Source organism: Melozone crissalis, unplaced genomic scaffold (assembly GCF_028551555.1).
Source record: "Melozone crissalis strain CALT ecotype California unplaced genomic scaffold, PUWL_Pcris_2 ptg000061l_1, whole genome shotgun sequence".
Classification (NCBI taxonomy): Eukaryota; Metazoa; Chordata; class Aves; order Passeriformes; family Passerellidae; genus Melozone; species Melozone crissalis.
Genome location: NW_026535839.1, coordinates 87878 through 113112, shown reverse-complemented (window position 1 = coordinate 113112; position 25235 = coordinate 87878). Strand labels below are relative to the sequence as shown.

Here is a 25235-nt window from a genome sequence, read left to right as displayed (position 1 = left end):
ATTCATTTCAATCTTTTGCTGTTTCTTTTAATATTTCTGGGCTCAAAGTGGACTTTTGTTTTGATCCTTCTTACACCTGCTTTTCTTTGCTGGTATTTTCTGGGGTTTGTCCAGTTTCATATAATTTGTCAGATCTGTGTGTTATCATCCAAGTAGTTCTTCACTCTGTCCTTTCTGAATAGCCTCCCTACAAACTGCTTCTTCTTTAGATCAAAGATCCTTCACGAATTCAAAATCTTGAATATGGGAAGTTGTGAAACATCTTGAAATTCAAGTCCTTGAGCTTTTCAGTTCGCTCACCTCTCTAAAATCTGTAGCTTATCAAAGTTTATCTTTAAATCAGTCACTTTTGTCACTACATATCTGCGGTTCTTAATTCCTTTTAATTTCAATAAAATATTTTTTTATATTGCAAACTCAGACTGTCTTCTGTAGCCTGATGATATGTAACACAGATGTGATTCACAGATCTCCAAGTCCTAATTTCTTAGATATGCTTTCTTTTCCGATGCTGTCAGGAGCTCTGCTAGATCAGTTTGGCTGACAATTCTCAGTAAGGTAGGAAGCAGTGAAGGGTGTTACTCTGGGGAAATGGGGATGCTAAATTCTTAAGACTGCTGTACACCTAGTTTTTTAATTGGTGGCTTCATGTAGAGTTGTGAAAAATCTGGTAGAAGAATGAGCTATGGTTTTCTCTAAATGTTACAGTGAGTTCTCTGCTACTTGTGTACCACTTCCAGATAGACTCTCCTAGCCCTAAGATCTGAGGTAGAACAGCAGTTGTTATGGTCAGTACTGTCAGAGCATCCATCCACTGTTGCATACGTAATGCCATCTTTCTGTGCTGCTCGTTTTCTGTTTCCAGTCAGGACTTGTGTAAAACTCCTAAAGTGAAGAACAAACGTTTGGTTTTGGCACTCTGCTAATTTGAGTTCCTCCAGCAAATAAGAATTAAAGAAATCTAAAGGCTATCTTCCTTTGTGACCACCTGCTCTTTAGCTTTTTTGAATGTAGTGTACGATGGTTTCTTGCTTTACACTGAAGTTAGGACTGATTTCAGAACAAGAACCAATAACTTTAATTTTATAGAAGTACCACTTCTCTTGAAATTAATGATAACCTCCCATAAACTTTGGTAAAAGGAGTAAGGAAGAATGTTTTGGAAAGGCTTTTGAAGCTGAATAAAAACTATTCTGAGACTTAGCAGCTGTGCAAGATCTGTCAAACTTCTGCTGTCAGTGATTATATCTGTGCATGTATACTTATATAGTTGTTAAACTGTTGTTTATCATACTATGATATTGCTTGGAAGCCCAAAACAAAACCAGGATCCATTTTGCTGTGCATTGTGAGAGATACAAAAACCCTTGCAGCTTTAAAAAGGTAGTGGGCTGTGGTAAAAAGATACTGCATAAAGAAATCTTAATTTGTTTCTTGCAGAACGGCTCAGGTCAGATGATGGTCAGCCAATGGTACTAAAGTTAAAGGATTGGCCTCCAGGGGAGGACTTCAGAGATATGATGCCTACAAGGTAAGTAACCTTTAGTATCAGTGCTAACAGGACAGCTGTAGGTGCTACAGGAGAACAACCTGCCTTTGTCTGTCTTTATTCTCTAGGTTTGAGGACTTGATGGAAAATCTTCCTCTTCCTGAATATACCAAGAGAGATGGCAGACTGAATTTGGCTTCTAGGCTGCCAAGCTACTTTGTCCGTCCTGACTTGGGTCCTAAAATGTACAATGCGTATGGTATGTGAGTATAGGTCTGCAAATACTGGTTTTTGCGACTCTTTATTACACTTAGGGCAAATACAAGGCTGTGGCATTACACAAGGCTGTGACTGTGGCAAAACACAGTGCTTATCCTAGAGCCTGCTGTTTCTTCTTTTTCATTTAGTCCTGCAAAACTATTCTTACATTAGCGCTCTCTCTGTCAGATGTGCCCTTTTCTGCCTAGTGTATCCAAGAGATGTACATACAGTAAGTTAGGTTTGCAAACAATTATTGATACATATAACAGGCATCATACCAATACAGGGTTCAAGGAAAAGTTAGTATGTTTTTGAGAGCAACTGAAGTATTTAAGAGGAAAATTACTCACCTTCTGGGGACTTTAACCTGTTTGTGATCTGTTATGATAGGTACTGTTCAGTGAGTTGAGTTCCTAACTTCAGAAGCTTGTATTTTAAACAGAAAATAGATAAATACGATGGTGATCCTGAAAACTCTTGTGGGCACACATTTCTGTTACTGTTTGCTGATACAAAGATTTTTTTTTTTTTAATATTCTGGTTCCATGCCATGTTCCTTGCTAGACATGGTTAAGCAGAGGTAGAAAGAGAGGGTGCTATTGAAAGGCCAGAGGAAAAAAAAGGGAACATGTTAATAAGAAGGTCAAAGAGTTAAGAAGCAAACATTTGAAATCTTTCTCCATTACTTACAGTCACTTGAGAGAGAAATAAGTTCCTTCAATGTGCAAAGGTACAAGCACTTGAGTCTGCAGGTGTTTCTCCTTACTGAATTGTAATCTGAATTGTTAATGATGAGTTGATCACTAACTGCTGTGAATTCAGCTGGTCATGGATTTTACAGCTAGTATGAGAAAATAAAAAACGGCTGGAGGCTTATACTTCTAACAGACCATTGACTTGCTGCACACAGTAGGATGCTAATGCCATTTAAAACAGTTCTCTCTTGCCTCCAAGCATAGGAAGACTTGCTTTGTGCTTTTGATAGCTAAGTTCTCTAGTACAGGCTGTATAAAAGACTCTCAAAGAGAAAATTGTAAAGTACAAGTTACGGCTTTGGTGTTAAAATGCTTGTTTTCTCATGACTTGGGTAAGGTTTGCTTCTGTTTTCCTGTAAAGTAAAAATACTAGTTATCAGTAAACTTTTTACTTACGTTACACGTGACATGAATATACCTGTTTCAGTTGCTCTTTGACTTTGTTTTCTGCTCTCATTGCCGTACAAAGTTAGCTGTTTAAACAGGTTTTTCAGCTAGGTTATTTCTATAAGAGATTAGTCACAGAATTTTATTTTATTTTGCACTCTGTTATAGGCTTAATTACTGCAGAAGACAGACGAGTTGGTACCACAAACCTGCACTTGGATGTGTCTGATGCTGTTAACGTCATGGTGTATGTTGGGATTCCCATTGGGGAAGGGAGCCATGATGATGGTAATGCTTAAGAAAAGCTGTTTTCTGTACACTAAAAATCAATTGTGTTTGTAAAAAGAGTATCTTTTATTGTTTAAGCTTGTCATTTCTATGATACATAATTCAAATATACAAGACAGTTTGCAACATTTGCAGCACATAATTAAAAGTGCAGTAATGCTTCATTAGTTTCCAACTGTGGGAGCAGCAGAGTTTTGTGCCTAGAAATTAGGTACATTCCTGAAGAAAAGAGAAGAAAGAGTAGCTTACTCCCCTTTCTTCTCCTTGTGTTTAAATAATTGTAGCTTAGTTTAAATTCAAGACTGAGCTTTGTGAACGGAGCTTTTTTAGCCGCCAATTGACACATTCACTGAATTCTGTTAAAATGAAGCTTGATGGGCTTAGGAAGGGCACTATATGATCAGTTGCAGTGTGACTGAATTTAGTAGCTCAGAATGCTCCTTCCTCTTCTCTGTGTCAAAACATGAGCAGTTCTTACATGGATTCCCCTTTCAGAGGTTCTGAAAACAATTGATGAAGGAGATGCTGATGATGTAACAAAGCAGCGAATCCATGAAGGAAGAGAGAAACCTGGAGCATTGTGGCACATCTATGCTGCCAAGGATGCTGAAAAGATACGGGAACTTCTCCGGAAGGTATGCTAGTTGCAAAGAAAGCTTAAGCTTACAGGGTTCCTTGACTAGCTTGCTTATAGCAGCTGAATGATTCAAATTGCTGTCAACATCAAGTGTGTAGGTATTGCACTTCTGTCTTTGAGGGCACTGATAGTTAGTATGTTCACAGGTTTGCAGCCTGGTCTGGAATCTTCATACTAATGCATGTTGCTGTTTAAGACCTAAATGGCCTTGATGAAAATCATGTTCTACCTTGAAATAGTTCGTTAAATTTTTAGATACAGACCATTTTGTGAGCCAGCAATATCAAGGTGCTGTGTCATGGTTTCCTTCCACCCCATATCTTGGCCCTAGGTTGGAGAAGAACAAGGCCAAGAAAATCCTCCAGATCATGACCCCATTCATGACCAAAGCTGGTACTTGGACCAGACCTTACGTAAGAGACTATATGATGAGTATGGTGTGCAAGGCTGGGCAATAGTGCAGTTCCTTGGTGATGCCGTGTTCATTCCTGCAGGTGCTCCCCATCAGGTAACTATGCCAACTATAGGCCATATTGACAGATAGAATTGAATTGGAGGCACAACAGCTGCAGTTTTAAAATAACTGGTAATTAATATTGCACACTTAAGGTTTCTTTTTCTACATATGCAGTTCTTACATTACTAAAAATCTGAATGATGTGTACATAACTGATGAAATTACAGGGGGAAAAAAACTGGGATGAATGGAGGGAAAGCATTTCTGTGTAGTGAAACTTCAGCCAAGGAAACCAAATTCAAAGTTTAAGAGAACTTGCTTTAGGGAACACTAATATATATGGGAGAACAGGAAACCTGTTAGATGTCGTGTATTTTGTTCTCATTTTACTATTAGATACAACTCTGTCGGTTTCTGGTTTCAATAAGTAAATGTAGCAGACCCTAAATATTTGGGGCGGGGGTGGGGGGTGTCTGGGGGTTTGGTTTTTGTTGTTGATGTTTCTTTTGGGTGTTGAGGTTTTATTTGTTTTGTTTTGTATGGTTTGTATTTATATATCAGTCATTTGGTATGGATTTTTAGGTCCATAATTTGTACAGCTGCATTAAAGTGGCAGAAGATTTTGTATCTCCCGAACACGTGAAGCACTGCTTCCGTCTGACCCAGGAGTTCAGGCATCTGTCTAATACTCATACAAACCATGAGGATAAACTGCAGGTAACCTTTTTATGTCAGTAAACATTAAATACATCCTGTGTTTGGCCAGCTTACTTCAGTACTAGAAATGTATCTCTAAGGAAAGAGTAACGACTTCCCACAAATCTGGAGGTTCTCATTTGATAGGTACACTACTTAAAATAAAGTACTTCTGTCTACAGTATTATGTAAACAAAAATTAGTAATAGACTTTTGCATTTCCAGAGAACTTTCCCCCATTAGATTAATGCACGCATTGGTGTTAATAAGCTTTTGAATGGCTGAATCCTAATGACAGCAGAGCAGACCAGAAGAAAATAAAATCCTTAAAAGGAAAGAGCAGTGCTTTGTTTTGAAGAGAGATGGTTTTTTTGACCAAGTACTCTTATATTTGTTTCTTTATTGCCTAAAGGAAAACTCCTCTGAAAGCGAATGTCTTAATTAAGTCAGGGATATGGTTTAGTGATGGACTTGACATTGTTAGGTGCGTGGTTGGATTCGATGATCTTAAAGGTCTTATCCAACATATGTTAGTCCTAAAATTAAATGTGATTTGGTTTGAGGAACCATGACTGCTTCAACTAATAATTATGCACAGAACATAATAGATACACAAGGACACTGGATGTAAGACAGTAAGTTGTACAGAGAGAAGACCATAGGATATTGTGTTGGATTTTGTCTAATGCTTCTGAAGCAACTTTAGTAACTGCTCTGTTTGCAGATTTTGTTGTCAGCATTTTTTGTGTATCAGTAATTACACGTATGTGAAAGGAAGGAGGGTGGAGATCTGAAGAATGATTGTCCTCATCAAAGTACAGTATATGGTCACTCTCCAAGGATGTCAGAATCTACATTGTTAATTTTCTCATACCAATTCAGTGAAAGTTTGCTATAAATTTCTATATGAATTTTCATGGGATTATAAAGGAAAGCAGAAGTATTATCAACTCTCATTCTGGCATCTAACACTGTGCCTCTTCAGCTGTGATGATACAAATGCAGAAATGTTTCTGTAAATTAAGAGGTTGCAATTGAATAATGCTTATTATTAAAAAAAAAACCCCAAGAAAAGTGGAACTCAGTAACCCTGTGAAAAGAAATACTGGTTTTATTTGTCTCCATCTTTTTTTAAAAAAACTTTGTCATTTTTAATGTATATTTTTATATAAACCTCTGTCTATATTTTCATATATTAAAATACACAGAGACAATAACAGCTGCATAAATTATACCAAAAATGAGGTCACATGTACATCAGGAAAAGATGATGGTGGTTGCCAGTTAGTTGAGCAAGTGCAATTGAGCTACTCACTTAGGAGGCGAAACTGTTCTGTTCAGCACCTGGAAACAGAATTCAAATAAACTTAGATCAGAAAAAAATCAGAAACTAGACAGAACTTAGATATTTAAAGAGGTAACTGTGAAAAAGATAGCAGTGAGTACTAGTGGATTTCTCATCATGGGCTTGTCTTTCTGCAAGATTCACAAATTTGAAGTACTTCTAGCCTCCATGCAAAGACAACAAGATGATTTGTTGCGTCATATTAGTTTTCATAGGATTAAACCATATAATTTTCTTGCAGCTTTTAGATTTGATTCATGTGAGTCTGTGACTTCGATCACAAGGACTTCTTCAAAATAAACTAATATATCTATATATATGTATGTATATATATATATGTATAACTTTGTACTGCACTTCCTCCTAGCTCTCACAAGAGAAGGAATTATCTTAAAACAACACAAGTAAATATATGTTGCTGGGTGACCAGAAAATGAGTTAATAAATCAGTGCAAGTGTCTAAGATACTTGCCATCTGTGACATTTAAAATTTGTGCTGTTGGTATTCTGAAGCAAAATAGTATATATTTCATGAATATATATATTTCATATATATATATTCAGCCAACTATTACAAATTCAGCTGTCAAAGCTGATTGCATAGCTATGTAAGACTCTCCTTGTTAGTCTGTAGAAGTTGATTTTTCTTTTTTCCTGTTGCAGGTGAAGAACATTATCTACCATGCAGTGAAAGATGCTGTTGGCACACTGAAAGCTCATGAATCTAAACTAGCTAGATCGTAGGAATTGCTAATTCCAAATGCCCTGTCAAGTAGGCCTATTGCTCACGGTATATACAGGGACTGCACACGACTGCCTCTGCAGGAGCAAAAGCTTCTCACTGGGAGCTGGTGTGGTCAGTATTACACTCTTCAGCCACTGTTTTCTACGCTGCCTCAACACCGAAGGTCTAATGGAAGGTCGCACTCTTAAATGCAGAATTCCAGATTCTAAAAGGTGCCATATCCCTTTCCTGTGGCCTTCGCAAATTGAGAGAACATGGAAACCACTTGGTGTTCCTGCATACTACGATCAAAAATGGTAGAAAGAGTGTGGATGTTTTTTTTTCTCTCATGCCTACTTAGTCTCCACAAAGTTAGACAGAACGTGCTGGAGGTGGGTTGTCCTACTGCAGACTTGGTTGATAACTGCTGAAAGAATGTGACCAACAGTAGCCCAACTGCAGAAATTCAAACAAACTCCCTGTGTGAGATACTGGCCAAGGAAAAGGATAAAGCTATTCTCTGCACTCCCATTCTTCTAGCTGTTTCTCTATACACTGTAGAGTTGCAGAACTAAAGGGAGAACCCACTTTTTTTTCCCCAGGGAGACTCCAGAAATAAGAGAATTGTGTATTTAGTGAAAAAATAGGTTTGTAGTGAAACAGTTAATATTTCATGAAAGTAGATATTTTTAGTATTTTTGAAGTACCACAATTGTTCCTGGATTTTCAAGGAAAGGTGTATTACATTTAGTCTTCCTTTCAATAAAATCAAGAAGTGATTTTTAAAAAGCAGTCCAAAATAGCACAAAAACAGCCAAAGGAGAAGTGAATAGAAATTGACATCCCACCTCCCTTGCTCATATTACCTCACCTATTGTCCCCCCTCTCTCTACGCCACCCTGCTTCCTCAGAATGAAAAGTAAAAAGGAGTATAAACTCTGTTCTCACAAGGAGATGTTGTACATCTCTCCCTGCACTGGTGACTGCAGGCAATATTCACCCAATACCAGTGCTACCTGAAAACATCTATAAAACATATATCCTTTCCAAAGTGAAGGAAAAGTTAACTTTTGGTGTCAACTTTGTCCAGAACTATTTTAAGTAAAATGTTCCTGCTTGATAGAACTGTATTCAGAATTTACTAATGTCAGCATTGATGCAATGGATTTCATTGTCCAGGTACATGGGGAAATGTATTGACCTTATCTCCAGCTGTACTGTAGTGCCACTTGCAGGCCTGTTAATATGTTCACGGTTATTTCATTTTTTAAAAAATAAAAGTCATTTACTGTAACAGCCTGGGCAGTTTCTTTCATACCTGTACACTGATCTTCCTGCCTTGAGGTTGTCTCAGCCTCTGCCCCTGGGTGCCCCCAGTGTGGGCTGCCTGCTAATTTTGACCTGCTGTGCTTGGCCAGAAGGCTTATGTGGTTTAGCCTGGCATCCCAGGTATGTGCTGGGAGCACACCAAGCTGCCTGCTAATTGTTGATTTTTCAAGGTAGTTTGGGTGGAGGATTTGTCTTGTCATAAAAAACATCTCTTGTACTGTGCTTCCCGTCTCTATCTTCCCAGCAGGTCCAGAGATGCCCTCTCCACTGGAGATAGGGATGGGGTGGTAAAAGTTCTGTGGTTTCTGACATTGGAGTTTGTGATGGCAGCAGTTCTGTTCACTGACGTGGCATTCTAGCAGCTTCTCAGTTTGGTTGTTAGGTGCAAAGTCCAGTCACAGGCTTTTGCTGCCTCATACCCTTGAAGCTATCCTGTGAATATGGGCTAATTTATCTGCTGGAGACAAAAAGAGTTATTCCAGACACATGAATCATTCAGCTTCACTGTATTCTGTTGTGTACAATTTCTTGTGCACATCTGTTGTACTCTGTGCATACAGATTAATTATAGCTGAGATGTTTCCCTCATTTCTGAATGTGTGTGTATAAGCATTAGAATTGGATAAAGATCAAGAAGGTAGAGACTTGGCTATATCTTAATACAGTAGCATGAGTAATTTTGAATCCAGTGATCTACAATAAGGGTTTTGCGTCTCATTCTAAACCTTTGTTTAGTTTGAGTCTATCAAGTACTGCTTCTGTCTCTTGAATTTTTTTTACTAATCATGGAGTACAATCAACCTAAAGTAATATTCAGCCAAAATCAGAGGGATTACTAAAATTAAGAAATACCATAGAATCATAAAATGGCCTACGTTGGAAGAGATCTCAAAGATCATCAAATTGTTCTGACGTATCATAGAGAGATTATACCACAAGTAGCCAGCCAAAGTGGTTATAAAATTGACTTAGGATATAAAATCAGTAGTTTTTATCACAGTATTTTCTAGATCAAGATTTTAAGGGGCAGCTGGTATTTTACATAGAATGTAAGCAGAATAAAGCAGACATCATAAAAGCGTAGGGATTTTAGCAGAGGGAGAATAAAAATTTGAGTTACATGACTTAATATAGTTTGCTGCAGTCATCACACTTATTCTATCTAATGCTCTCTTGCCATTACTAAATGGAGGGGCATGAGACAGTGGGCAGCACCATTTTTTAATATGGGCTTTAAACTCTGATATCTTTTAGCCAATGTCCTCTGTAACTACAGACAAGATGAAGCAAGAATTCAGGAATATATAGCTGTTGGCCTGACCTAGTGAATTTAGATTGCATTCACAATACTGAAAGTTGGTGTATACTCAACCGTGTAAAGGTGTAATGTCCCCATAATGTCCCCAGCCTGAAGATTTCACTTCTTTTCAACCAAAAGCCTCCCTTTTCTTGATAATGAATAAAAATGTAGCAGCATGCAACGTTTAATTTTACAAAACCTAAATCTTTACTCTGATGCAACTGTACCAGGCAACATAAATATAGGAAAAAAATAAGTACCTAAAACATCTAAAGTTATGTTCCATGTGTTGTTTCTGAGAAAAATTCTTGGACAGCCTTTTGTAAAACCTGAAGATGTGGAATCAGAATTGGAGCAGCGATGTTCAATGCTAAACAGTAACTGGAATTTACCTACAATCCAAATAAGATAAAAGAAGTTACGAGGCCTGAATATTATTTAAAACTATTGCTCCCCTGTATGTATAATTTCCTTTCTTCCTCACTCCTGATAGCCCTTTGATAGCTCAGATAGCTCTGAGCTTCTACAGTTGAGGTATTGGTTGAGGTATATGACACACTAGTGATTTATTCATGTATCAACCACACCTTGTAAGCATTGATTCAGTGGAAAATGATTGTGAAACTACACAGCATGTGAGTGAAGCATAGCATAGAAGGAGATGTTGACAGTGCATCTTCCCAGTTCTGGTTACAGTAATGAATCTTATCTTCTGATTGTCAACTTCATTGTTTCCCCAAACTTACCCCAATAGCTGGTATGCATGCCAATGCCTGCTTGTGTGTACTATCTTCCAGTGCATCTCAGAATCTAAAATCAGCCCACAGCTTCTTTCCTCTTAATTGGCAGTGTCTTAAAGATTCCTGTTCTCAACTTTTGAAAAAGAGCTGCACGTTCCCACCATGTATTTGAAAAATAACCAGGCAGAAATCATCTTACTTTTCTCTCCTATGTCCCTCATTCCCCTGCCTTGCAGGGGAGCTTTTTATTTATCTCTGTCTTTATATAGTCTAATAGGAAAATGGTAATGCAAGTTTCAAGAGCTGGATACAACAAAATACAGCTGTTTCCTCTAGGAAGGTATCTTCTAAAAGAACAGCTTTCAGTCGCAAAGCAAAACTGTTAAAGAAATGTTCTCTGAACAATTTCCAGCTGTCATGTCCACGGTGTCATTTTTGGCTGTCAGCTTGCACTTTTTCTGTTTTCTCTACTTCTTTCAACTTTTGATACTCTTCCACTACAATCTGCACTTTTATGCTTCAGAGAGGGTTCCCATTGTGTTCTTCGACTTCACCTGTATTCCTAAGACCCATATTTAGTCTGCTAAACTTTTCCAGAGGGAATCCTATATTCCTCAGCTTCAGCAGGATCTCTGAATCTGACCTGGCATTTTTCTTAATGTAGCTTTGCTTAAGCTGCTTTATTCGAGGAACAACTTATTTGATTTCCATGCTTTGTTGTTTAGCCGTAGCAGATTGATAGATATTTGGTGACCTATTTGGACTATTTGTAGAACACAAGTTTATCATGAGTTGTTTCAGCAGTAAAACAGCTGCAGAAAAACCCCATACAGCCTTAATTTGAAAAAAAGTGATGAATTGCTTTCCTGGTTAGGTCTTATTTACACTGCATTATACAATATTGCTAATAACTTAATAAAAAGAATACTACTAATATTTTTATTTTCACTTAACCTGCAGCTGACTTTTATTGCAAAAATAGCCCTTAAACTACCAGTAATTTCTTCTTGTGGAAAGGTCAGTTAATTAATTAATCTTTCATTTTTATTTATGATATGGAAAAAAATGAACAACTTATTGCTAAATGTAAATTGCTGGCTTAAAATATCTTTTCTGAAGTTGTTCTAAAGCATAACATGCTACTAAACAGTGAGCTGGCACTACATTTACAACATCACCTTCTCTAATGATGTTGAGATTCTGTTGTTCTTACCATCATTTGTGTCTAATGCACTGTAGATTTTCATAATGCCCCATGGCACATTAAATAGCTTAAAACACTAAGGCATGTTTTATTTAGGTGTAACTTACCCATGCTGCAGTTCTTTAGCGCTCTCACACAATCATATGTGTTACTCACCAGATCTCTGCATTTTCCCTCTCCTGTTTGTGTCTTCCACTCACCCAAGCATGAACAAATTACTCAAGTAACAGACCTGTTGCTGTGTTGGTCACCAGTAGGAAACAGATGCAGTTAGAAAGGTAGTCATTTTGTTGAAGGTTTTGCTTGTTATTTGGACGTGTGAAAGCAGATTCCTTTTATCCTATTAGTAAGTCAGTTATGCCATCAGTGGTGTAAATTGTGGAGTGCCTTATGCAATCATTTTGTGGCCATTCATATCCAAAAGCAGACTGTGATAAAATGTTCTTTGTTGCTGTCTGTAGAGACATTTGTGCTTTCATCTCTTGCATGTAATGGGAAGTTGTCAATGTTTTGTATTTGTCTCTTTGCTCATTATACTGAATTTCATGCATTCATGAGAAATATTTTCCCAAACAGCTCTTTGTTTTTGTTATGACTCTTTCCTTGGTCTCATTTCTTTTCATAAAGGCTCTTCAGCAACCATCGGTAACTAATGAGACTTTGCCGTAGTGCCTTCCGTCCATTTTTTTTTGTTTTGTTTGGCTGGTTGGGTTTTTTGTGAGATTTTTTTTGGAGAGGGGTTTTGGATGTGAGTTTTTTGGGTTTTAGTGGTGGGGTTTTTTTGTGGGGGTTTTTGTTTGTTTGTGTGTTGGTGTTTTGTTTGTTTTTGTTTTGTTTTTTGTTAGCTAAAGAACCATGACAGATTTCTAGTGATTTTTTTTTCCATTAAAAACCAACTTATGTAATAGTTATCTCAGCGTGATTCAGAGATCTGTGTACAGGGCCTAATCAATCCATGACTGTAATATACATACAGGCTCCCAGGGACCCAAACGAACTCTGGCATTGACTGAGCAGGAAGATTCTTTTAACAGTATTCATTGGTGAGCTGTTAAAATACAACAGTTTCCGGTACTCCAGTATGCTTAAGAATACACATTTATACCCATTTCCCACCCCGCACTAAGAATAATATTCTAACACATACACTGTTCAGCCTCGTTTGTGTAGTTAGCAAAGGAATCCTTGACCTCTCAGTTTACGAGAAAGAGTATCTGGCAACACTGAAATTACCTGGAAACTACAAGTAACAGCCTTTATTCTTCTGGTTTGATAACGTAAACGTCAGTATTGGCTAGGTGAGTTTTGTTTTGCATCCGGTTTTGGGCGAAACTCGGAGCCGGGGAACTCTGAAACGCTCTTACATGTAAGCACCCTGTTTGCAGCATGTAATAGCTGTTGTCTTGATTTCCCTGGAGGAGGCAACTGGAACGAAGATGGCTTCTTCTGCTGTCTCTCTTACTCTGTCCTCCCAAGTGCTCGTGATCTCAATTCAGCACTCTCCTGTAATTTTCCTTACGTTGTGCATGTTGCTTCTCTGCCATCGTTCCAACAAGGCCACTCGTCTCCCTCGCTGCTGCCGTTCCGCTGCCGCACCTCCCGACCTGGTGCGAGCGAACGCGGGGTTTTCCCCCAGCGCGGGGCGGCCTCGCGGGGCTCCGCAGCGCGGCGGGATGTTGAGGGCCTTGCGGCCTCTCCCTCCGCCGCGTCGGCTCCTCCCATGCGAGCACACGGGGCGGAGCTGCGCTTGCTGCAGGAACCTGTCCTTTAAGAGCCGCCTCCCGCCGCTGCTCAGACCTGAGCCGCACCCGGTGCCGCCATGGTCTCTTGGATAATCTCCCGCCTCGTGGTGTGAGTGCGTGCGGCCGGGGCGCGGGGAGGTGTGGGCCGCTGGCGGGGCCCTTCCTCGGTGGTCCCTCGGGGGCCGCGGCCCAGAGCGGGGCTCCGGCGGTGGCGCCAGTGCTGCCCCGCGGGACCCCACGCCCGGGAAGGGGCGGCTGGGGGGCGGGCGCCCTCGCGGGTGGCTGCGGCCGCAGACGGGCGGGTTCGCGCGGGCTTCTGCGGCCCACGGGCGGTGCCGCGGTGAGGGCAGCTGAGCCCCGCCCGGAGAGCGGCATCGCGCCGGCACCGGCATCCCAGGGGGAGTGCCCGCCACTGCGGTCGGGGACGGTGCAGGGCGTCGCGAGGCGCTGAGGGGTCTGTTCTTCTCGTAGGCTGATCTTCGGCACCCTTTACCCCGCGTACTCCTCCTACAAGGCCGTGAAGACGAAAAACGTAAAGGAATATGTGAGTACGAGTTCACCGTGCCGGCGCAGCGCCCGCCTCGTCCTTCGCGGCCGCCTCGAAAGCCCCCGGCCTGTCCCCGGGACGATGGCACTCCGGCTCCGCAGGGGCTCGGGTCAGCCAGGCCGCCCGAGCAGCAGCTCCAGTCGTCTCTGGAAAAGCTGCCAAGGATGGGTGCTTACTGAAATGGGAGCTTTCAACCCGTAAATGTGGGCTGTATTTTCTCAGGCGATGCTGAGTGAGGAGGGGAAAGTGGGGGAAACACTGCAGTCTGGAAGCAGATGAAAGTCCAGGACAAGTTCTTTCTTGTAACTTTATCCTTGCTTTGTGTCCTTTACTGCTTTTTCAGTACTACTTTTGTTTTCTTCCAAAGGGTTGAATAATCCTGCTTAGTTTGTGGCTTTCTATCAACTTTGCTTGCCATCTGCCTGCGATCAGTGTTTTATGTTGGTTAAAACTTCATTCTCCTTCCCTTCTGAAACCGTTTCCCTCTCTCTGTCTACACCCTTGCTGCAATTACCATACTTACAACACCAGATGTTTTTTGTGGTAATGTGTTGCCTTCTTACAGAAGCGATATTCTGAGTAGATCATTTGAGACAAGACCTATGATGTGGAAAAGTATGGCACTAACTTTTGGGTTTTGTTTAGTGATTCAATGGTATAGGTTTCCTGAAGTAGTTAGTCTGGATTGCAGCAGAGTGGTTCAAGAAAATTTATTTGAACTGCAAAAACTTGCACATTAATAATTTTTCCTTGAGAGGACTGCATCAGAAATGAGCAGTTAGATGTTGGACTGCCATCTGTCTAATTCAGTTACATTTGAAACACTTCTTCCTTTTCAACACAAGTAGAAAGACAGGAGAAAATGTAGCAGAAGGGGCAATATCTGTTCAAAATGTTCTTCATGTGAAAAGTCAGCAGAAAACTTGAATGCTGTTCTGCCCATTTTCAAATCTAGCTCTTTTATGTACTGCTGCCTGCTCATAGTGCTTAAGAACCAGCATTGGTTAGGGTTTGGTGGTGGAGAAAGGTCTTAAAGGTGTATCTGTGCTTAAGTAGTGTAGTGAAGCTTGACTTGACACAGACAAAGCTACCACAAACAGTTCATCAGTGACACCAGAGTACAGTGCTAATTTACTGTTCTCTATCACCATGATAAAAATTCAGGATAAATCCTTGATCAGTTGTGGCAAAGTACTTCTAGTAGCTCAGATTGTCCTAAGAGCAATTTCTTTCTTTTTACGTGTTGTCTTCAGCGTTGGTCAAGTCTACATTCCAGTTTTGCTTCCGCATTTGCTGAATTTGTTTAGGTTCTTGGTCCAAGTTTGGGAGACTATATATGTGCCTGAGGCTGGTCATCATCAGGGTGAGCAGCAAATGACTCCTGCCTCCTTTTAGTAAATTGAAAAAAAATGCAGCCTCATTCAACCCACAATTTTGGAAGGTGTTTGTAATCTGTAAGAAAAAAATAGGGCTTCTTCCCATCTGCTTTCTCTTCTTTTAGGTTCTGATCATCTGTAGGGACTTCTAAAACTAGGATCCTTCTAGTTTGTTTAGGAGCTATACTTCTTTTTTTTCCTTGGCTTTAAAGCATAGGGTGAAGGGTGCCAGAAGGAGACAGAGGCGAGAGATGTGTCCAGTATCAAAGATGTGAACATGAAGTTTATTTAAACAGTAACAAAACAATGTTCTCAGTTCATACTCTGAACATTCTGTTAGCAGAGTGAAAATAAAACACAAAGCAGAGTGAAAAATAAACACAAAGCTTACACTAAGGCTGCCGACAGTGACCTCTTTTGAGTGAAATCTACTAATATATGTAAATGCAATAGTTTTCACTAGGAAAAAGGAGACACTGTAAATTCATTGCTTTGTATTTAATCCCATTTAGAGACAAAATGTCAGCTGGAGATCAATCAGGATCCTTTTTTGAATCCTTTAATCAACTCCTATCTAATTTCTTGGATAGAAAAGTATCTTCTGCACAGTTTGTCATCTCACTATTCACAGCCTTTTCCAGATGTTTCATGAAGATGAGCAGCACAGATCTCAACAGATTCCTGTGGGATTCCACTGGTAACTTTCCTCATTGTGAAAAGTGGCCATTTACTTTTATCCTTTGTTTCCTTTTTTTTAACCAATTGTTAATCCTCAACAGTCCCTTCATTTTTATCCCTGACGATTTTGTTTCTTTAAGTGTTTATATAGACCTGTTAGAAACTATTTAGAAGCTTCATATACCCTTATAATTTGTTTTATTATATATATGTAGGTATTTGCTAATTGCTTTTATTACTATTATTACCGTCATTTTGCCTAATGCTGAAGTAAGACTTACTGGTGTATAGGCTTTCTGAAATCTGTCACCCTTTTGGATACCTTTTTGCTAACTTAGATTTATCATTATTCACACACTTCTTCATGTAAGAGCTGATTCATGTTGCTGCACTGAGGACTTAATCATTCTTTTCGAAAAGTTGCTTTAGATCAGCTGAATGGCTCCTGGTCTTGTCCAAACTGATGATACAATAAAAAGAAAAAGCCAGGAGAGAGCCATACAATACAAGTTTTTGCTGTTTTCTGTTGTGAAAAGGTTTGAAGTAAAGTGGAAATAATTTGGATTTTTAACTGCTCATCACTGTGTTACAGCAGCTGGAAACAGATTAATATTCTTTTATGAGAAACTTGTGGAGAGTCTTTCAAGAACAGATCACCAAATTTTCCCATACATGCAAGGTTGGGGAAATACCTGCTTTTATAGTATTTGCAAGGATTGTCAACAAGTCGTTATTATATGAACGTAATTGTTTGTGTCATTTTAATCGATTGATTAATGTATGGATATAGTATGTGGCATTTCCCTGATTCAGTTTAGTCCTTTTTTCCAATTCTTGATGACACTCAGGGTGTTAAATTGCTTTTAATTGAGGTGTCCTCTTCATTTATCTGCTACTTATGCTCTTTTTTAATTCTCAACAGGATAGAAAACTAGCAATTTCCCTTATAATTCAGCTGACTCCTCTTGAGGAGTGTGAATTCTAAGCTTGTAGCCAGTTACCAAAACAGCAGTGTGTATCTGTGTTTGTTAGGGGGGAGTTATTTTGTGCTTTGAAAGAAATGCTGCCCCAGATAAGGGTGTGAGGAAGTAGAGAGATAGATAAAAGGCATCCAAATGTGTCACAGTAGTACATACATCTACTCTAACCCTTAAACAAGAAGATTAGGTTGATGTGGCATGTTCTTTGCTTTTATACCTCTCTCAGTGAGCCTTTATTTAAAAAGAAGAATTATTTGCTTGTGGGATTTCTGGGAGTAATGATTAAGGCAAAGAATGCTTACTAGTGAGTTAGCACAAAGTAATAGATTGCTTGGTTTGTTGTTTTTCTTTTTTCCATCAGGAAAATACAGGGCTGCAGCTGAAACTTAAGCTTTTACATATGTGCATGTATATATTTTTTTATGGTATTCATGATATATGGAAGAATGTAACTTTACTTCAATTGAATGGATAAATCCGTTTGGATAGGTCATTTGGGACCTTAACGCTGTTGAACCATAATGTTGCTTCAGGGCATGCGTTCATCAGTGTATCTCTTTGTGTTTATTTAGAGCACACAGTTAATCCTACATGTTTTCTCAGACCAAAATGTACCGTTTAGTATGTGTCCATTACAGATTATATATGCCTTCTTTTTGAACCCGTCTTAATGTGTGGAGATGAGTCATTTATACTGAGAAGACATTTGACTTTTTTTTCTGGGTTCTGATGTGTGTCCATTGAGTGACTGCTCTTTTGCAGGTGAAGTGGATGATGTACTGGATTGTATTTGCCTTTTTCACCACTGCAGAAACACTCACAGACATTGTTCTTTCTTGGTGAGTTCCTTAGCGGCACGTTGTGGTGGGGTTTTTTTTGGTTTTTGTTTTTTGGTTTTTTTTTTTTGTTATTGCTGTGTTTTTGTTTTGGTTTTTTGCCTTTTTTTTTAAGCAGAGAGGAGAACTGTTAGGATGTTAAGAAAATCAACTCTTGTCTCCTTTAGGAGTTTTCAGTCCCTGTGAAGAGTTAGCAGGTTTCGAGATACTGTGGGTAGCATCTGCCATCTTAGCTGTTTCAACTCCTTTGCTTGCAAAGTTAGGGTAAATGCACAGTATCTGTAAAAGGATCTTCATCCATTCATAACTTGAAATATTTTTGAGAAGCTGTTAATGTGAACTGGTACAGTTTGAATAATGATAGTCTAAAAGACACCTTAAAAATGGTAGAAGGAAGGGACCTATTTTGCTTTGACAGCCTTTTATGTGGAAGAACAGATCACACGCATGTCAGTGCTGTGAGTGGTTTGCATGATGAACTTGGCTTTCTCTAGGAAGGATGGGACAGACTGGAATAGAAGAAAGCAGATTGTTACTCCATTCGATGTTCTGTGTCATGCTTGGCAATATGGAGGCCTCCAAAAATGACAATTCATTGTTATAGGGCTTCAACTTTGAAACAGGGTATTTTCAGTTGCCTCATTGCTTTAGTGTTTGAGCTTTGCATACATGTCTGAAACAATGTTAGTCAAGAGTTTCATCTTCTTAAGAGCCATGAGGTAGTACACATACCATACAAACGTGCTCAGCAGCTTTGTTTTTACCTGCATAAAATCTGAAAAGCAGACAAAGATTGAGAAAGTATAAGAACTTCAGCTTATTCACATAAAGGACTTCTGAAAACAGGAGTTTCTTCCTACTGATTGAGTCAGTAGAGAATTTCTATTCACTTATTTCAATCTCTGCTATTGTATCTTCTCAGACTTTATTGGGTAAGGGTTAGAGAGGACAGGCATACGTTCTGCCTGCTCTTTTTCATTTACACTGGCCTTGCTTTTGTGTCTTATCTGAGGAGTACCTGTTGTAGGTTTCAGAAACAGTCATCAGCTTTAGCAGCAATGTGACATTACTAAGATACATAGTTGAAAATTTTGGAAACTGAGAAGGGAAAATAATGTGATGTTAACATCCGGCGGATGCTCTCTGAAGAAACTTCAGAATTACGAGAGTAGCTGTCAGATTGTAATTTGGTGTGTTTGCAGGGCTGAGAGATGCCCTGTTTATGGAGTTTTCATGGCTATGGATGAAAGACTAAATGATACTCGAAGAAGGTATGTCCTAGGATTCTAAAAAGGGTTCTGCTTTTCTGACCTGAATAATTGATTCTCTTGTTTCTGAGCCTTTACCTTGCCTACACTCTTTCTGCCTGTGCTGCTCTCTGCTAGTTATCTCCATCTGTCTCTGTGCTGATCTTGATTCCAGTTCTCCATCTTTCTCTTTCTTCTTCTTTTTTTTTTTCCTCTTTCTCTCAGGTTTCCCTTTTATTTCGAGCTGAAAATCGCATTTGTGATTTGGCTGCTCTCCCCTTACACAAAGGGCTCCAGTGTCCTCTACAGGAAGTTTGTGCACCCAACGCTCTCCAATAAGGAGAAGGTACTTGCTTGTTGGAAGATACTGACCTGTCTGGGACTTGATTGACTTCTAATTCAGTTATGCCACAATAAAAACTGAAATCAATGAATCTTGCTTGTGCTGACCTTAGTGAATGTAGAATGATTCTGTGTCTGACAATGATGTCATACTGCAGCTTACTGAAGATTGCAGTGTAGCCAATAGTTTGCCTAATGCTTAGAAAGCATGTTTGGCTAACCCAGTGTCATGAGCCCTTACAGTCGCTGTCAGTAGTTAAGCCTCTTGAATCGCGATAGGAGGAGCATGTTCTGTAGCCTGTCTGTTTTTTCACATTGTTGGTATAAGCAGCTGCTTTGTTTCAGTAGTTATAATTTGGAAATAGCATACTGTATTTTAAAGCTGCATTTACATGTTTTCTGTAATTAGCAGAGAAACTCAAGTTATGTGATCAATGACACCTGATGCTAATAGTCTGAAAAAAGAGATGAGCTTTGTGTTTTTAAGGGTGATGATGAGGAAACTTTGATCATGTTTGTAACAAGCAACTAAATGCCATGTTCCATGTTGCATTCCTAGGAAATTGATGAATACATTACTCAGGCTTGTGACAAGAGCTACGAAACCATGATGCGAGTTGGCAAGAGAGGGTTAAACCTTGCTGCCAATGCAGCGGTTACTGCAGCTGCAAAGGTAATGCAGTGCCTTCTGTAATATTCATGAATTCTCCAGCAGTTTATTTTTGTGTACCAGGTGCTGTGGGTCTGTTAGAGATACTAGTACTTGTTTGGCAGCAACCTACTTTTCCTTCCTTCCAGTTTGCCCTGCAGATAATCCCATCTTTGACTTAAAAAAAGTAGAGGGGGAGTGGAGTGGATTTTGCTTTAATCTCTTGTTGTTTTCACTTCTCTGTTTTTTTCAGAGTACCCTAGTGGGGAATAGGGCACCTTTGCTCCTCTTCTGAATGAATAATTCCATGTGAGATGATCTTGGTGAGGTGCCTTTCACCCTAATTTTATGTCCTCTTAGGGCCAGGGAGTTTTGTCTGAGAAGCTTCGAAGTTTCAGCATGCAGGATCTCACTCTGATCCGAGATGAAGATACTGTGCATATGCGAAGCCGTGATCCACAGCTGCACCCCTCTGGTGCAAGTCTTCTGGAAACTATTGAAGACTCAGGTACAGAGCACCAGCTGGGCCATTGTATGAGACCTCTGATATTGAGCCAGGAGGGCTTCCCTGAGCCTTGGGTCTCAGAAAGGAGTACAAGATTGTAATTTATCTGTGAGAAGTTGCATTGTCTTCCCTAGAGCCTTCTTATTTAATATACATCTCTGTACTTATTCCATACTTATCCCATAATCATTATTCAAGATGGTCTCTCTGTCATGTGTTCCTTGTGGATGGGCCATTTAAAACCTCATGAGATTCTTTAAAAGTATTTGCTAAAACTTTTGCTCTTGTTCCTTAGCTTCGTGTTACTCCTCAGGAGAGGAGAGCAGTGTGGCACATCGGTCTAATGGAACCCCGTCAGATGCTAGAACAGACCCATCAGATGAAGATGCAGGAGACAAACTTCCTAAACGAACCCAGAGTCTCAAAACTCCTAAAAAGGTGATGAAAGCTGAAGTGAGTTGGTGTATAGATAATTTCTAGCACTGACATTGATTTGTGAGCTTGGTTGAAAGGCTATAGCTTTATAGTCTCAGCATTTAGAAGCTGTATATATAAATTTTGTTGGACTGTCTTTTCTAGTTGCGTCCTACATCAGAGGACTTGTCGTCTACTTGCTATACTTGTTTCTAGCTTTTGCATTTTTATCATGCCTGTAAGCCTCTGTCATAAGCCAGAACCCAGCTTTTTTTTCATCTGGATTTTGTATTGAAGGGTGGAGCATTAGATATCTTTAACATGTTTTGTTGACAATATCCTCTCTCTTATCTACTGCAGTCTGAACACATAATAGTGACATTTATCCCTGGGACAGCCATTTTCTCTTGATCTAAATGCAGCAGTTGTGTACCCTCTTAGGCCTCCCTTGACTTTTACACCTTAGGTATGGGAAATTACACCAGTCCTACCTACCCCATTCCTGGAGTTTGTTCCTGAAGTTTGAGTAACTAGTGATTGCTCAGCTGTCTCCTTATGTTCACATGATGATCCAAGGTATTTACAGCCATTCAGTGGGATATGAGATGCCTGATTTCTTATTATTCAAATAAATCATACATGAAAGTAGATGCAGTTGTGTCCAAGAATCACTTGAGCTTAGAAATCTTTTTTCCAGGTGTTTTAATCTGTGTTTTGTAGAAAATGTTTTTTGAGGTGCTACTTTCCAGGTCTTGACACTTGCTTGCGTGTTTCTTATGGTTTGATTTGTACATGATAAAATGCTTCTCCCTTTTTATGAAGTTGGGGTTGATTCAACTTGGACTTCTAATGTTATTATTTTTATCTAAGATAAAGAATGCTATATAACTGGCTCACATTGTCGAGCTATTCAGGCTAAATATGAAATAGTTTGAAGGAAAGTAATTGCTTAGGGCGTGATTTTAAGTTGTACTGTTAAACTGATTTTACAGTGTGTGGGAAACCTTTGCATGTGCTTCAGTGCTCCTTGTAATAGAATCACAAAATAATTGAGGTTGGAGGGGTTCTCTGAATTCACCACTGCTCATGTAGAGCCAGTTCCCAGGACCAGGTCCAGGTGGCTTTTGATTTTCTCCAAAAACAGACATCTCTGTCCAAAGACGCATTTTAATTTAACTAGGATCTTTCTATGGCTTATTTCAGAGTTGACCCCTCTTCTTTCTTGTCTTCTCTATTAGACAGGAGCAGGGAAACAAGAGGCTCAAAATTTGAGGGGAAGCTTCCTAGTGAGGACTTTTCAAAGTGAAATTATGAAAAGACAGAAAGAACTCTTCTTTGCTATTTGTTGTGAATACAGAAGTACCGATAAAGCCCTTTGCAGGCATATTGGTATTTATGCTCAGATTGTTGGGTCTTTGGGTCAGATGCAGGACTTGTAGGAGGTCTTTGACTGAGATCTCTGAGATTTCCAGCCAGGGCTGAAATGCATCACAGATGAATAAATGTGCTTTTCTCACCAGTATCTAGAATGTAAGACACAGAAGTAAAGTGTGCAAATTAGTTCAGGTTGTTTCTACAGCTTTCAGAGAACTGCACTGGTGGTGGACGTTAAGAAGCAGAAAAGTTGGAGCAGTGAAATGTTATGTGAATGTTACTAGTCAGAAATATCTGTGTTTAACCTTTTGTTTGGACAGCCAGCTTTGATTTTACTACTGTACATACCTTGTTCTAGAATGCCTTTTTCTGGTTGCTATTTGATGGACATATTGAGTGATTTGTTTATTGAAAAAAAAAAAAAAGAATGGTTAAACAGACATTTTAAGACAGCAGATGACATTATTAGTGTCATGTTGTTGTTTTTTTGTCTTATTTTTCACTCTGCATTCTTGCATCTTTCTGTTACACATTTAGATGTTAAAATAAACTAGCCTAAGATGCCTCTTTTCATTTCTCCTCAGCTTCCCGTGAGAAGTGTAAAAGCCCGCCCTAAGAAGAAAGCTGCTGGCTCTCTTGCTTCTGGCGAGTCATCCTAAGGCGACCTGCCCCCTCCAGCACCTGTCTCTGTCCTGGGATTTGCCTTTCGCTTTTTATGGGGAAACTCTCCAAAGGAAGGGAGCTGAGATTCTTGTACATAACCGATACTGCTTTACAGAGCTCATTCCAAGGCAAGGGGGAGGCTGGGATTCAGAAAGCAGAGTAGAGGATACAAATCCTCAGGAATTTTCTCCTTTTCATCTGTCTGTTGGAGGGAATGCTGATATGTCTGTACATAGCCAGATGCTTTGGAATTCCCACTGTATAACTCTAGTTGAGAATCTTTGCTGGAAAAACCTACTAGGGTTAAAGACATCCATTGCACAGAAGCTGGAAAAATACTAGACACTGGAGTTCCATAGGGTGGGTGGCTCTGAAAAATGTCTTCTCTTGCTCTGGGTATTCTCCTGCAGCTGTGTGTTGTTAAGAAGTGCCCATCATGAGTCATATTCCTTAAGAATGGATATGTCCATTGCCTTTGAGAAAGTGGTTGAAGTGATATTATACTGAGTGCTTTAGAACATAAAGGACTGGCTCATGGGAGGTATATGCTAGATTCCCACTACTCATACTGGAAGATGAAGAGATTGGGTTTAATTTTATTTTTTCTGGAAGGTGATAATTTTTTCTAGAAGGGAGATAATTTGAAAAACTGATAAAGGAAATGTGCTATTACATGCACATTATATGATGGAGTAGGTAGGAGTTACTGTTGAGAAGGAAAGTGTGACATCTCTAAGATTTTGGCTCTTTTTTAAACTGCTTGAATTTTATTTCAGGTTCTAATGCTCACTTTGACTTCACTGAGAGCCTCAGAATGAGGCGAGTCTCATGCAGTTCCATAGCAAGCATACTCGCTTTGCCATTTAGTGGTTGAACTCATGTTGTTGTGTTGCTTGTTACTTCAGACAAATTCTTTTATTCTAGCAGATGTCTGGGGAAAATCTGTCTCAAAATAGTCTGCAAACATATTTGAGAATATCAGAAGCCCTCACCTCTCAGCTTTAGGAGAGTCAATCCTCAGGACACAAGAATTGGAACAGTTGATTTATTAACGGTCGAGTTCCTCTAACTTCAGGATTTCGTTTATGGGGGATAAAAAGCAGGCACTAGGGCACAATACTGGTAAATACTGATTAATCTGTCCTCTTGCTTTATCCTGCTGCAGCCCTTGCACAGATTTTCTGTCTGATATGTGCCGTGCTTATCAGTGTCCTGAGACTCGAGCAATACTTAATGCTTGGGACAGAAAACTACAAGGAATGTAGAATATGTATTGTGGGAAGGCAATTGTAGTGCTAGAGAGAAAATTTGCTTAATGACAAGCCATACTAGACTCTTGAACGTTTTTCAGGGGCGAACCCCTGTACACATGCCGGCTGAGCCTATGAAAATTTAAGAGTTGGGTTCTTGTTATCAAGATCGATAATGAAGGTGCAACATTTTAGACATGGATGTCTGAATGAATACTTGATGGTCTTAATTTTCACTGAAATTAGTTATCAAAGGAACCTGGCTCCTACATGCAGGTGTTTGCATCCCATACTTTTGTTGTCACATTTCTGAAATTACAGTGAATTCTTCACAGGGCCCAGTATTTTGCTGTTGACAAGGTATAGAAGCACTTCTGCAGCTAATGCTCCACAAGTATTTCTGACCTAGAGAATAGCCTTTCAAAAGTTTATAAAGGTGAAGATTAGGACTGAATTTTTTTCTTGTTTTCCACTGTCTTGGTGGCAAATTGTTTGCTGTTGAATACACCAGTTATTTCAGGAAGCCAGTTCAGTTGGGTTTACTATTTTTTGCCGCTTTAAAAAATTTAAACTTTACAGTCCATGTTAGAAACTTGCGTCTTGTCAGAAATATTTGTCCTAAATTATCCACAAGGCCTTATCCAGAAGCCAGTAGAAAATGCTTGATTTGGCTCTGCATTTCATAAAAAAAAAAAAAAAAAAAAAAACCACAATTATTTTGTTCTTTTTAAGTTTATTAGCAAACTTCATATTCGTGTTTTACCAGCACATGCAAATGCATGTCCTGAAGCAGGAATACTTGCTGTTTCCAAAGGAAATTCCTCTCTTCAGACAACAGATAAAATCTTTCATGGTTATGTGGAAGATCCAGTTGTGAGATATTGCTGTCCTAGACTTTACTGTACTGAGCGAGAGAGAACCATTGTTCTCTATATACCTAGTATGTCTGTGACCATGTTTCTTGATTTTTTTTTTTTTTTCAAAATTAAAATTGTGCATAGCAAATTATTTATGTAAATC

The 25235-nt window shown here is 39.4% G+C and overlaps 2 protein-coding genes and 1 long non-coding RNA gene across 6 annotated transcripts in view; 2 read left to right on the top strand and 1 right to left on the bottom strand.

Annotated features, from left to right (window-relative positions):
• Positions 1-8345, top strand: part of KDM3B (lysine demethylase 3B) — a 47456-nt gene extending 39111 nt beyond the window's left edge. Inside the window, exons 18-24 of one of the 2 annotated variants that reach the window (XM_054288022.1) lie at positions 1441-1531; positions 1618-1748; positions 3061-3180; positions 3652-3815; positions 4149-4325; positions 4857-4991; positions 6979-8345. In XM_054288022.1, the coding sequence (XP_054143997.1) occupies positions 1441-1531; positions 1618-1748; positions 3061-3180; positions 3652-3815; positions 4149-4325; positions 4857-4991; positions 6979-7059 (899 nt within the window). In that variant the 3' untranslated portion in view covers positions 7060-8345. The remainder of the gene's footprint in view (positions 1-1440; positions 1532-1617; positions 1749-3060; positions 3181-3651; positions 3816-4148; positions 4326-4856; positions 4992-6978) is intronic. The other variant, XM_054288023.1, reaches the window with a different exon arrangement.
• Positions 5853-12647, bottom strand: LOC128944673 (uncharacterized). The gene is made up of 4 exons (XR_008483820.1): positions 11769-12647; positions 9929-10060; positions 8358-8825; positions 5853-6314 (listed from the first exon to the last, which is right to left on the bottom strand). It is a non-coding gene; the product is annotated as an uncharacterized LOC128944673 (long non-coding RNA).
• A 21-nt stretch (positions 12648-12668) lies between these two features.
• On the top strand, positions 12669-24913 carry REEP2 (receptor accessory protein 2). Of its 3 annotated transcripts, none has more exons than XM_054288032.1 (8): positions 12669-12978; positions 13826-13898; positions 17698-17774; positions 19244-19364; positions 19920-20033; positions 20370-20517; positions 20810-20952; positions 22887-24913. In XM_054288032.1, coding segments are annotated over exons 1-8 (753 nt in total). In that variant the 5' UTR covers positions 12669-12976; the 3' UTR covers positions 22962-24913. The 3 variants fall into 3 exon arrangements, with proteins under 3 accessions (XP_054144007.1, XP_054144006.1, XP_054144008.1); XM_054288031.1 differs by lacking the exon at positions 12669-12978 and adding an exon at positions 13208-13463; XM_054288033.1 differs by lacking the exon at positions 12669-12978 and adding an exon at positions 15790-15974 and having other exon boundaries at positions 13839-13898.
• The last annotated feature ends 322 nt before the right edge of the window (positions 24914-25235 follow it).

Bases quoted from the DNA above. Each gene is read 5' to 3' on its own strand.
- REEP2 (XM_054288031.1), top strand. From the start codon at position 13,432: ATGGTCTCTTGGATAATCTCCCGCCTCGTGGT. The intron at 17,775-19,243 runs GTGAGTTCCTTA...TCTTTCTCTCAG, and splicing joins ACAGACATTGTTCTTTCTTG to GTTTCCCTTTTATTTCGAGC. The intron at 20,034-20,369 runs GTAATGCAGTGC...ATGTCCTCTTAG, and splicing joins CGGTTACTGCAGCTGCAAAG to GGCCAGGGAGTTTTGTCTGA.